The 13,226-nt window shown below is 31.8% G+C and overlaps 1 protein-coding gene across 1 annotated transcript; it reads left to right on the forward strand.

Moving 5' to 3' along the window:
* The first annotated feature begins 339 nt into the window (after positions 1–339).
* Positions 340–11,780, forward strand: LOC116338690 (autophagy-related protein 13 homolog). Its single transcript, XM_031764101.1, has 6 exons — positions 340–990; positions 8,606–8,963; positions 9,174–9,366; positions 9,445–9,583; positions 9,693–9,986; positions 10,072–11,780. Exons 1-6 carry the CDS (start codon positions 808–810, stop codon positions 10,360–10,362), a joined length of 1,458 nt encoding a protein of 485 aa, XP_031619961.1. The 5' UTR covers positions 340–807; the 3' UTR covers positions 10,363–11,780.
* The last annotated feature ends 1,446 nt before the right edge of the window (positions 11,781–13,226 follow it).

Below are 13,226 nucleotides of genomic sequence, written 5' to 3' on the forward strand. Positions count from 1 at the left end.
GTCATTGGACGAATTCATTTGCTGAAAGTATAAAAGATGGTCACGATAGTCACGCCACCATACATTTACGCGCCATACACAGATGAACTACACCTAATGAGCATAACAAAGCCAAACAACATTGCTGTGTTCGGTCAATGTTTTGCTCTCTGTACACACATGCTCCCAATACAGATTCATTCATGGCAACAATGTGAGTTTCTTCAATAACAACGCATTTAACTGCGGCCATTTAAATTACATACAAACATATACGCAAACACAAAGACACGCCAAATACCATACCCGCATGAGTGTATTGGTTAGTGAATGTATACGGGACAGCTAAATATTCATTGTGTGATTGGAATTTCTAGAATACGACACATCAAACACGTCTACCATAAGCTAAAGTCACATATAGCGAAGAGCAAAGTGAAGTGAAGGAAAAATTAAAATAAATAAAAAATAAAACAAAAGCAAAATTGAAAAGCAGAAGTTGACACAAAAAAAAACGAACCAAGAACTACAACAAATATTCTGAATTCGTTTTTCTTTTTTAATTTTATTTTCGTTCGTTTGTTTTATGGTGATTATTATATATGCAAAGTTAATGTGCAGTGTTTGTGAGCGTTTACAAATCAAGAAAATAAAAAAAGAAAAGAAAACAAATTTGATCAAATGTGAGGTGTGGATTAGATAAACAGACTTTCGAGGCTATGACAAACGCCAAGGAAGGGGAAAAAAAAACAGATTCGAAAAAAAAGAAGCCAACCACAGCACGCAATTCAGTTTAATTGAAATTATTTGTTACGAGAGAATTTAATTATGAATTCAGCAAAAACAATGGTGAATGTTAGTCCAAAAATGTCAAATCGCGAAGCGATTGAACGTGAACTGGAAAAATTTGTGAAAATGTTTAGTACAAAAGCCGTTCAGGCAATTGTTCAGTCACGCCTTGGCGATAAAATGCAAACGTACAGCAATGCACGATCGCTATCAAATGATTGGGTAAGTGAACCTTTCAAATCATACAGTTTGTACTGGCATCTGCACTTTCATTTCCAGACAAACAAAAGAAGAGCAGAAAAATAAATAAATAAATAATGCACTTTTGAATAACTTTCATTTTGATTGGCATAAATCATTAAGAAAAATAAAATAAAACAACAACAAATGGACATGGAAAACCATCAATTAAAAAAATAGCAAACATACACAATAAAGAACACATTCTATTTGCAATAATATGTGGGCTCATTAAATGCGACGCATCTGTTATTAGAATAGGACGCAATCTGTGAAGAAGGCAGGGCTCAGCCCAATAATGCAGGCCGACAGCTTGAATAAATGCAGATTGAAAGAATGTGCATGTCAATAATTTACTACATGAAACTATATTAGACAGTGGATTTAGAAAAGAATGATTTACTTTGACTAAATCCTATCGACATATTTGCATGCTAGTTATATAAATTGTCAATCAATTTAAGGTGACCGATATTAAAGCGACGAATTTTATTGATTTTAATAGTAAATATATATGGTTTTTTTTAAGTTTCTTTTTGGGTTGTACCTTGTCGTAGGCAATGATTCACAGTGGCGACTTGTTTCTAACAAAAAATTTCAACAGCAACAACAACGACAACAACAACAACAATAAAAAACCCATAGAAATCACGTAACAAGAAAAAGTCATAAATTTTTTGGAATTTAAGCGCAGCGCACTTGAAAAATGGCCATTTCATTTGAATCTCAATAACAATATTATACAAATTGATAATCGAATCGATAGAGATATTAAAAAAAAAATGTGTTACTTTGGACCGGGACAACATTTCGTTTAATATTTATGCGCACAAAATTTTTGTGTGATGAAAGTGAGAGAGTACGACGATAAGCATATAGAAAATGAAATTCAGAGAAAGAAAAATGCAAACAGGGAGTGAGAGGGACCAATGAGTGACCAATGAGTGACCAAAAATGTGCATACAATATATGATGTGTTTGATCGATAATGATAATCATAATTAAAACTGACTCGGTATTAGCGTTAATAATGAATTTGTATTTGACGCGAATGAATTTGTGTACATGTGTGTATCTATGAATTATGTACAATTCAAATATTGGATAATATATCATCTCGATGTATGCATTTTGCGAATTTTATTTTTCACATCATCCTCTTCATCTCTGTTTTGTTATCCAATGAAAATAAATTTTGCTTCTGGTGTGGCATGTTGTTTACGTGGGAATGCGTACGTGCACGTAATCAAGTTGAGTCGCTCACACATACACACACAAACACATAGGCATACAGGCACACGGGATAAATATGCATATGCGGTTGTTGCCGCATCGTGTTCTCTCGCACTGGTACACATGATCTAACTCGTAAACATGATAGTGGCATTTATTAGGCGGGAACAGACAAATTGCAGAACTACATACACAGTGACGATGATGACGACAATAACGGCGATGACGGTGACAGCGACGACGACTTCCACTTATAGCCGTACAAACAATATCATAAACACACAACTGATTCAGTTCTGTAGAGCACTCGGGTTGTGCGGCAAGAACGAAGTGGATGCTCCTTTGCATTGCATTTAAAACGAAGCATAAAAGATATGCAAGGAGAAGAGAATTGAAATAATAAGAAAAGTGAAGAATTTATAGGAAATAATCTGTAATTGAATTCAGTTCTTGCAAATAATTGCAAAATCAAAGAAGGAAAACATCAATTGGTGAGATGATATATTCTTTATATATTTGATGCGATTGTGAATTTGTTATTTTTCTGCTTCCCATTCAGAACGGATCCAAGAAATTTCAATTGAATTGCATTCATACGATGCATTAAGTACATGTTGGTTTTCAGTTTTGATTCGTTGTGTATGTATATGTTTTTATCGAAATCAGAGAGTCATGATGATATTAAACATTATCATTCATTCAAACGTTAAGCACAGTATTATTCAATGAAATCTAATCAAAAACTAAAAAATAAACGCAAATTTTTGATAAGATAAGTTTTCACAGAAAACATCTTCTTCTTCTTCTTTTTTTTACCTGAGTGACTTATAGTTCAATAATCCATTTGAAGTGTGAAATCAACCTATTTTAATTAGCAATTATCAGAGATACCTCGATTTGCAATTGGTATTTAATTACGAAATCACGTATGATGTAAATAAAGGTACGATAGCTCGAGATGTATATATTTAAAAAAAAAAAACACACACACGTACATTCAAAAAGGCTTCTTCAAATCTAATAAGATATAAGGAGACTAATGAAGCACTTTAGATTTGCCTATTTTCTCGTCAATTTACGTGCTTGAGATTCGAGTGATATAAACAAAATGTGATAAGACACGGAAAAAAGTGTTTTTGCTATATCAACATGACGCGCCTAAAAAACATGTTTACAATTAAAAAGAAAAAGATATAAAAGTGAGCAATTCAATAGTGAAAAATGAGTGAGCATCAATCCATCTTTATAAGCATATTCAATTAAATAATTGCAAATGGTATGAACCTAAATCGATAATCTGCAACGTGTTCGAAAGTTTCACTAAATTTTATGTGGTCTCTGTGGTGCTGTGCCCAATGCTCTCTAGCACTAATTTAACATTTTGATACGATGCAATGTTTGCCACTCGTGCTATTCTGGCAAATGTGATTTGTCGTGATTCATGATTTCCTTTTGTTGTCGTCTCGTACCAGTTACAGTACGTAGGCGTTGCAATAACCGTCTTCGAATGTATATGGACCTACACGGTTATCAACATAATGCGATTGCCTCATATGAAAATTGTGTGGAGCATTTGTTTTTTTTTTTTTTGTGTGTGATCGTTCATTTTATTATCGGTGAGTCAGCAGTTGAATTTACTGTTCGGCTTATGTGATTTGAATACGTCGTGCTCGTTTGATTTTTGTGTCGCACTTACGGGCGACAATCGACAAAAAGCGTATCAATAAGCGATCGACAATAACCACAATTGAAATGTATATGAATACCGATAAAAAAACAAATAACACATATCTTGAATAACGCTCACATAACAACAACAAAATCAATCTGGAAAAATTGCCAAACGAAAAGTCGACATAAGTTGTTCGATAGCGAGCAATCGACACTGACTGAGGTGAATGTGTGTGTGTGTGTGTGTGTACTGAGAATCAAAAATAGATATTTTATTTTTACTTGGACTTCGTCTACAAATATCGCTCACATAATCGTCATTGAAAAATTAGGAAAATAATATAATACAAAAAATAGTGATGAGTGTTTTTTTTTTCTCTCTCTCTCTCTCTCTCTCTCTCTCCCTCCTGTTTGATACGCTCCAAGGTTTCAGGCCATATATCACGTGATCACATGATTTTATTTGAAAGAATAAATTATTTCTCGTTGGCAAATTATGATTTTGTATATGCCTGCACACAATGTTTCAGCTGCGGGCGCATTCATTACTTTTTTTCCTTCGCACCGCCAATTGTACTACTCTTTTTTTATTCAAATTAATTTCAAAACAATCTTTTTTTCAAAACCATAATTCAATTAGTTTTGCATCTTGTCTTAATTGGATAAGAAATATCGGCTCATAATACAAAGGCAACAAGGTATTTGTGCGGCAAGCATTCTTTACATTCATTTGAAGCTACTTACCTTGACCTATAACGAGACAGAATCAATTTTCGCTTTATATCTCGCGATCTTTCTATCTCTCTATGTGTCTATTGCTATGTCAAGAAGAAAAAAAAAACGGCGATCGATACTAGAAGAAGACGAAGAAAAATACAAATTGTTAATTGAAATATAAAAAAAGCATCAAACGATTGAAAATCGAATGAGCGATAAGCTGGTTATGATTCGTTTTTGGTATGCACTAACACGCCCGAATCATCTGTTTCAAGTCGATTCGTATTTGTTTCACTGTCATCATTGTTTGTAGTCGTGATTAGTGTTTGCATTCAGTTAAATCAAATGAAAAATGTACAAACAAAACTATTCTCCGAATGCAAAATTCTACGAAATATACATGCAAACGAGAGAATATCCCATTTTAAAAAACCGGTTTGAAGCGCTCGTTCACTAACTCGCTCCATCGTTAACTAGCCCGCGCTCATAATCACTATTGCCATTTCCTTGTTGTTCGGCAATGATGACGTCGAACAATTTCTTAAAAACACACAACTTCATCTACTGTGTTTGTTGTCATTATTTCAAAAAATGACCAACAGTCATCACTATTTATATATTATGGAATGTGTGTGTGTGTGTTTGTCACGCAACTCGTGCACTTTTTTTTGTTTTATCGCATATGCAACGCAACCAAAACAAACGGTGAATATAATAAACAAATTCAAGTGTTATGAATGTATTGTCTACGCTCATTTTTGGGCATGAATGAAATGAAAGTATGACTCTGATTAAATCATTGATTCGGGTTCGAAATATGAGGCTATTCAGTTATATTCATCGCACAACTCCCACTCTGACCAAAATTGGTTGTCGTGATTCATATCATTTAGAGTAAAAAAAGCGATTGAATTTAATCGAATGAATTGATCTTGTTAGGGCCGGCATGCGATGCAATTACGTATTGTTTGTTTGTGTATATTTTCATTTATTTCGTTATAAAAATGAAGGCGGAAAAAAAATATAAGGCTGTCATAATTGTTGCAATGCATTCAATTCAAATGTTTCAAATGTCAAGTACATTCGATATTATTTAAAATTATCGTGGCTTTTATTCAAAACGAATACACATTTTGTTGTTGTTGTTGTCTCACTTGCTGTTTATTTGGCGCCATATAGAAATAACATATTCGTGTTGCATGCACTTTGCGCAAGCGCTCATCTAAGACCGGGACAATTTAGACAGACGGACAGAAGCATACTTATATTATATATATTTTTTTTTAATTAAACGTGCGCATCAATTAGAAAAATCCCCAGTCGGAAAGCGACAAGCCTGTACGCCGCTAAACGATATGTACATGAAATAAGATAAAACTAGGAATTCCCCCCGAAGATATTTCTTTTTTATTTCACGCTGAAACTAAAAGAAACTACGTTTCGACATTCGAAATATATATATTTGCACAATTGCCGAATATCAATACACAGTGTTTAGTGTAATTGACGTAACAACGATACATTCGTCTTCTCATTTTCAAAAACAAAATACTTTTATACGCACAAACATTTTGACATGTATGTTTTTCATCCATTTGTACTATAATAATATTTCCTCATCGCGTAATGATGAGTATTTTGTTTTATTTTGATGTGTGTGTTTTTTTAACATCTTCAGTTCCCATTTATTCAACCGCTATCTCAATTTTGTCTAAATATATACGCTCACAAAGCTTTCGAAACGGTTGATTTTTGCGATGAAAAACCAACCAATAGTTCATTCAATTTGGTTTGGTATCACTCACCATTTTTTGGTGGCTTGAACTCAACGAACTTATCTGAAATCAAATACATACGTTTAATATTGCATATATGTTCAATAACAGAAGCGAGAAAATAATATTCAATTTTATCAAGTGAGATTGGTGATCGTTTTTGTCCACAGCTAGGTTTGAACTTCGAAGTAAAGTTAAATGAACGCACAAAGAGTGCAAGTGAAAAGAGGAGAGAGAAAAGAAACAAATCAGAACGTGCCTATAAAACAAATAAATTGTGAATTGAAAGAAAAAGTATATATTTTATAAATCAGAGACGTGTATTAAACCGGTATTTTTTCTCATTTTTTATTACTTTTATCAAAGAAAAAACCAAAACGATTTCGACTGACACGTGAAGCAATTGCAAAGACAAAAAAAAATCTCTCAACTTATCAAGTGTGAACATTTTTCCTCATTGAGCAAATAAAAACCACACCACAATATCATCAGCGGTGAAGTGCAATAATTGTTATTTATTCAGAGTTGCCGTGTGTGTCTCTGTGCGCAATGCATTATCATTTATTTGCAAATAAAAGAAAATTGTTCAGATTCGTAGTGCGTTTAAAATGCATTCCAGTTATTTATGCCGGCCCCAGCAATCTTTGTAGGCATCATTATTTAGTTCAACATTACGATTTGTTGTCGTTTGCACATTTTCGTTTTTGATATATGCGCCTTATTTATTCACACTCAATCCAATCGATTCGGGTAGCATATTTAATGGAAATTTTTACACGTACATTCAAATTCAACTGACATTTGATCTTCGTTGCAATGCGAAAACAATCATATTTTTAGTGCTTAATTAATTCATATGATACTATTTCAAATTCCATCAATATATGTATAGTAAAAAAAAAAATACTAAAGTTGATCATTTCACTTTATTCGGGCTTCTCGTTTCATATTTCAATGTCAACGGTTCGAAATATATAATCAAAATGTCATTCTTCGCTCAAAGTCTCCGACTTAAGCAAAGACATTTGAAGCGAATGTCAAGTACGTTCACCGTTTAAACTGGCGTGCGACTTTGTATGGATTTTCCCTTGTTTTGCATATGTGCATGTGTGATCAGTGATCACCGTTCCATTTTAAATCGAGCGATAGAATAATTTTTTTATTATTATTTCTTGCGTAAATGTGCATGGATTTATTCGAAATTGTATGACAACAGTAAACCGTGACGTGTGCAAGAACAAACGTTGAAAAAAAAAATGTCATTGAATCAAGGTTTAACTGCTAGATGCTCAAAAAATGCTTACGATCGCTGTATATCAACGGTGATGAGGTCAGCGGAGTGTGGAAAAGAGAGAGAGAGAGAGAGATAAAGAAAGAACAACATCATAATATGAACACGAAATTGTTTTTCTTGAATAAACTAAATTTGGATTCGCAACTTCTTAGATGATTTGATAACTTCTTATCGACCCGATTTGCTGTTACAGCTGATTTGATTGCCACACATTTTTCTCTATTTTTACATTTCGTTTGTGTATTACTTTATCAATTCAATTATAAACGTCAACCAAACTCAAGTCAACTCCAACATCTTTATTTACTTTGATTGCAATCCAACTGTTTCTCTTTTAAAGCATTAATAAATCATTTCGTTATCGGGTGTTATATTTTAAAAAGGAAAAATAAAACAGTTTAGCTCTTTTCATACAAGCACACTTTTAAACTTTGATTGATTTCAATCGTGTTTTATTGTTAGCAACAATTTCTTTCAACGTCCAATACCGTACGATAAAAGGTTCAATCAAAGTCTAAATCCATCAAAAAGGTTAGATCAATAACAGAACACCGGTAATTGGCGGTATTTCTGGCAGGGAAAGAAACAAAATCTGTATTGGCCTTGAAATGGCACCTGTTGTTTCTTAATTGAACGCTGTTGTTTTCGGTTTCATTAAATGGGCTCAATAATTTTGAACTGACATTGTTCATTGGAAAATGTTCATTTTTCGTATAGTGTTGACAAGTCTTGCACACCTGACTGAATCAAAGCAGTTCAGTTGTATCGTTTAATTCCACTTATCCATCTGTTGTTGTGTTATTCATATAAATATATAATTGATTATGACATTATTCACAACACCATATTAATTCAATGCTTTTCTTTTTAATTTAACGTTTATTTTTCTTTCGTTTCTTTCAAACAGTTTAATGTTACTATTGATGATGAGCCAGATAGTTTAAATCAAACCAAACGCGTAATTGAAACAAAATCAGGCGAATCGGTGCTCAATCGTTTGCCATTGTGCGTGGAAATCTCATTGAAAACAGCCGACAATGATACTATGATATTGGAAGTATGGTCATTATCATGCAATAGACAATTATTGGATAAAACATCCCGACTATCATATTCCATTTATAATCGTATGGGAACATTGCTCAAGTCATTGGTGCAAGTAACACGATCAACGCCCGCATACAAATTGTCACGCAAAAAGAGTATGGGATGTTTTGACATCTTTTATCGAATTTATTCTGGAAATCCACAAGTTGATAATTTAGGTAAGTGTTTTCATGGTTATTTCCAATCAACCAAATCAATGTGTATGTTAAACATTTAATTGAAAAATAATGACACATTGACATGATTCAAATTGTTATGCGGTTAATTTTAAAAGACTAGAGTTTTGATTTCATTTGATTGAATTGTTTTTGAATAATAATTGATTTATTTAAACGATTTTTGTGCTTGTGTCAAATTCATTTCTTAAGGTGAAGGATTTAAAGAGCATATTATCGGTGATTTAAGTACGAGCGTTGGACAATTCAAAATGGCCGTTGCCTACAGAACTAAAATGACCATTTCACCAACACATACCGGTCGTGATACAACATTAATGCTGAAAAGTGATCATTTTAACGATATCAGCCCGAAGGCACAAATTCGATATAATGTTAAGAAACCGTAAGTATTTTTCAAGCTTTATTTTGTTCAATTTTCATTTAACGCCATTTTTTTTGCTTTCAATTTGTACGCGTACAGAGAGAAAAAAGTAATTGACCTCGAAAAACCGCTACTAAGTGGTGCTTTTGTTGATCCATCAAAATTGACACAATACACCGAAAAAGATTACATATTACCAGAAATTCCACCATTTAGCTGGTTGATTAAACAACCAAAGGTAAGTTCAGCGTACATAGTCTTTTTTTCTCAATCAATTCGGATGAAAAATTTACATTTTTTTCTCTTTCTCTCTCTCTCTCTCTCTATTTTGTAAAATATTCAATTAGAAGGAGACCAAAAATGATGAAGTCAATGAAAATGAAAAGGGCAAGGTAAACAACGGCAACGTCGATAGTTCCGGTTCACCAGATTCAAAAAAAACACTGCTAAATAATAATAATAATAATAATAACAATAATAATATCAACAATAATAAAAATCTCAATAATAACAATGAGAATGATAACGAACTGAAAAATGGTTTGACCACGAAAAATGACATTTTAACGAAAAACGATCGATTTCGATTTGGCTCATCAAAAACACTATCGCGGGATGATGATCGAATTCTTAAAGAAATGGTAAGCAATTAAGTGGAACTTCTATTGGCAATTCAATTGTTAATTTTTCTGTTTTTTTTTTTCTTCTTTGCACTTCTGTTTTCAGAGTTTTCCATTTGCGACCGCAACACCAATGAAGGATTTAGCCAAATTTTATCGTGATTGTTTCAATGCACCGCCATTGCATGCGTTTAGTGAACCATTGCCACCGCTTGTGCTAAATGGTGATGCCGTAAATATGGCAGCCGCTGAAGAAATTATCGAGACTGAAGCAAATGATCAAGCCGCCGATGCTGTAACAAAATTATTGGAACAATTTGAAACATCATTGCCCGACTACGAAACCCTCGTTACATCACTTTGTACACAACCGATTGATAAAAATTCCAACAGTTGAAAGATTTATCAAAATGATGTACATAGAAATATGATTAATTTTTCCAAATCGAATTTTAACTGAAGACGCAAATTAAATACGCATTAACTGACGCTCAAAATAGTAGGAATACAAAAATCCACTTAACAAACCGGAACGAAATATAAATTGCAAACCAAATGAAAAACAGTAATAATAACAATAAAAAAAATCCCGTTTATCCGAATCGAATTGCAAATTCAAAAAAGTGATTTTGTTCGAAAAATCACTTAAATCAAATTCTCGTCAACATTTTTGATAGCAATTCTATTTAATTGATATCCATATGAAAATTTAGAATTTTCACTAATTGTAGGGAACATTTCGTATGGGAATGGAAAAATGAATTAATGTAACGTTGGCAGTGCCGATTATAATTCAAAGACTTGAATCATTTAACAAAGAATGAAATGTCTTGTCTGCCAAAGATTAGTGAGCTGTGTGCAGCATTTTTGTTTAGAAAAGATTTGTGTTAATTGACGTTATTATCATACGAACACGATCGATTCGATGATCGTGTGATGGTGATGAAATGCCAACCGATGTAATGTCTATCCTTGTGAAAATGTCTGTATAATCTCATTTTTGAATTACCTCACTTACATTCGTATGTGGTGAATACGGTTTAAGAATGGAGGAAAACAAAAAGTGCACAAACGATGCGCGAACAATTACAAGACGGCGTTAGACGTTTAGAACCTTTTTTTTTTGGGCACTGTTATATTTTATTGCGCACTTAGTACGTGCAAAAAAAAACGGAAATTTATTAGAAGGTCTTTTGTTATTTAATTAGACGAAAATCAGGCATTAAAAATGTAATAATGCTCAGAAAATGATTATTGTACCGAAATGTGAAACGATAAATCCAAAAAGATATCTTATGATTGATATTATATACAATTTTTTTTAAAAATGTAACACATTATAAATCAAGACGGTTTTGTGAAATCAGTAAAAACGTGCTAAAATTGCTTTTCTAATTTCTAAGATTCAATATATTTTGAACATTTTGAAATGTTTTGTTTGTACAATTGATAAAAAAAATGAAACGAATCATGTTTATCGTTAATGTTATATTTTGGATGCCATTAAATATACATTTATTTTGTTGAACAAAAATCATTTGGATTAATTAAAATCAAGCTTAAGTAAATGGAAAAACAGACATTCCTATTTGAATGGATAAAATGTAATTTTTAATATAACAACAACAACAACTGGTCGACGCGTTCGCTCCAATTGAATTTAAAAATAATTTTATGAAAATAATGATCAAAAAAATAGTAATGTCTGTTTGGAAGGCAGAAAAAATGCTAAACCATTTGAAATGAAAATCGGAAAATATTTATTTTGCATAAATTCATTAGTAAAGACATATCTACTGACACATTCACATCAAACTATTTATTTTTTTTTCTTCTTCGCATTACATAATCGAATTTTCATTCAACGAATAGTGAAGGGCAATGTGACAATTTCGTAAAATTATTTAAACCATATTCTTCTTGACATTCTTATAAAAAATAAAACGTCTTTTGTTATAAACAAAACCTATTACGGCCTAATTTAACTTTCATTTGAGCATATTAATGAAATAAATATGAAAAATAATTTTGTGGGTGTTACATTGCATTTCCGTTATTATTGGCTGGCCTCAATTCATAATTTTAAATCGTTTTTTTTTTAAACAATCGAGTTAACGTTAAGTTATATTTTTTTAACCGAAAAAGAATTTCATTGCGCATGAACTGAATTTAAAATGAAATGAAATTTTTTTCATAACAAACACAAAAACATTCGAAAGAAAAAGAGAGAAAAACAAGTGATGATGAAAACTTATGCATATATATATAAATATGAAATTACGAAACTTCACTTGAATTCCAAGTTTTTTGAAAACAAAAAGAAACAAACAAAAATAGATTTTATATAAATTGTTTTAATTTTCTCAAACGAAATACGTTTAAAATCTACATCGTGTTGATATTTATTTTAAAAAAAATTCTTTATTTTGTGCCTTAATAATTATTCAAATGCACCTACAGAACTATATTCGAAATGTTTTTCAAATGTTTTCTTTCCTTTTTTTCTTCCTTTTTCTTTCGTTCTACATTTAGTTTATGTCAATAATTTATTTGAAAACGAAAAAAAAAATCATAGTGAATAATTAAATTTAACCAAAAAATTTTTTTTTTTTTGTTTAATTTTGTTTTATAAAATGAGACTGGATTGGCGGCTGTTCCGGAAATAAAAAAATCGTAAAAAAATAATTAGTGAAATTTTTCCCACTATGGCAATTTGTAAAACAATTATAGAACAAAAAAAAAATGGAATTATTTTTCGGTAAAAATAACGATGTTTTGTTTTTTAACCCTTTTTTTCTAGATAAGAAATGGTAGATAATTTCTATTACAGTGTTAAGTCTACATTTAGATTCATATGAGACCGATTTCTTTTTTTAAACGATGTTTATCAATATTTTTCATGAAAATGACAAAAATTATATTAATAAAAATGTCGTAAAAATAACATTAAATATATAACAATTTTGGTTTTATTTCTGCTCTTGCCCCTTGAATTATATGAGTGTGTCATAAAAAACAAAACACACACACCCACACAATCATTGTGTCTCTTATGACGACATTATTTTAGATCATTTCAAATGAATGTGATCAATATGCTGAAATTCCAATTGGATTACTCACTTTCTTTCCATAAAATGATTGGCGCTTAACTTGACCATTAAGGTCGATGTACGATGTACGACCACAGATTCCATGTAATGAATTTCGCTCAAAAAGTCCATTGCAAGGCCAATTTCAATTCAATTGAGATGCATGAGA

The sequence above is a fragment of the Contarinia nasturtii genome, unplaced genomic scaffold, assembly GCF_009176525.2.
Source record: "Contarinia nasturtii isolate CC-2019 unplaced genomic scaffold, AAFC_CNas_1.1 Cnas_scaffold_414, whole genome shotgun sequence".
NCBI classification, from domain to species: domain Eukaryota; kingdom Metazoa; phylum Arthropoda; class Insecta; order Diptera; family Cecidomyiidae; genus Contarinia; species Contarinia nasturtii.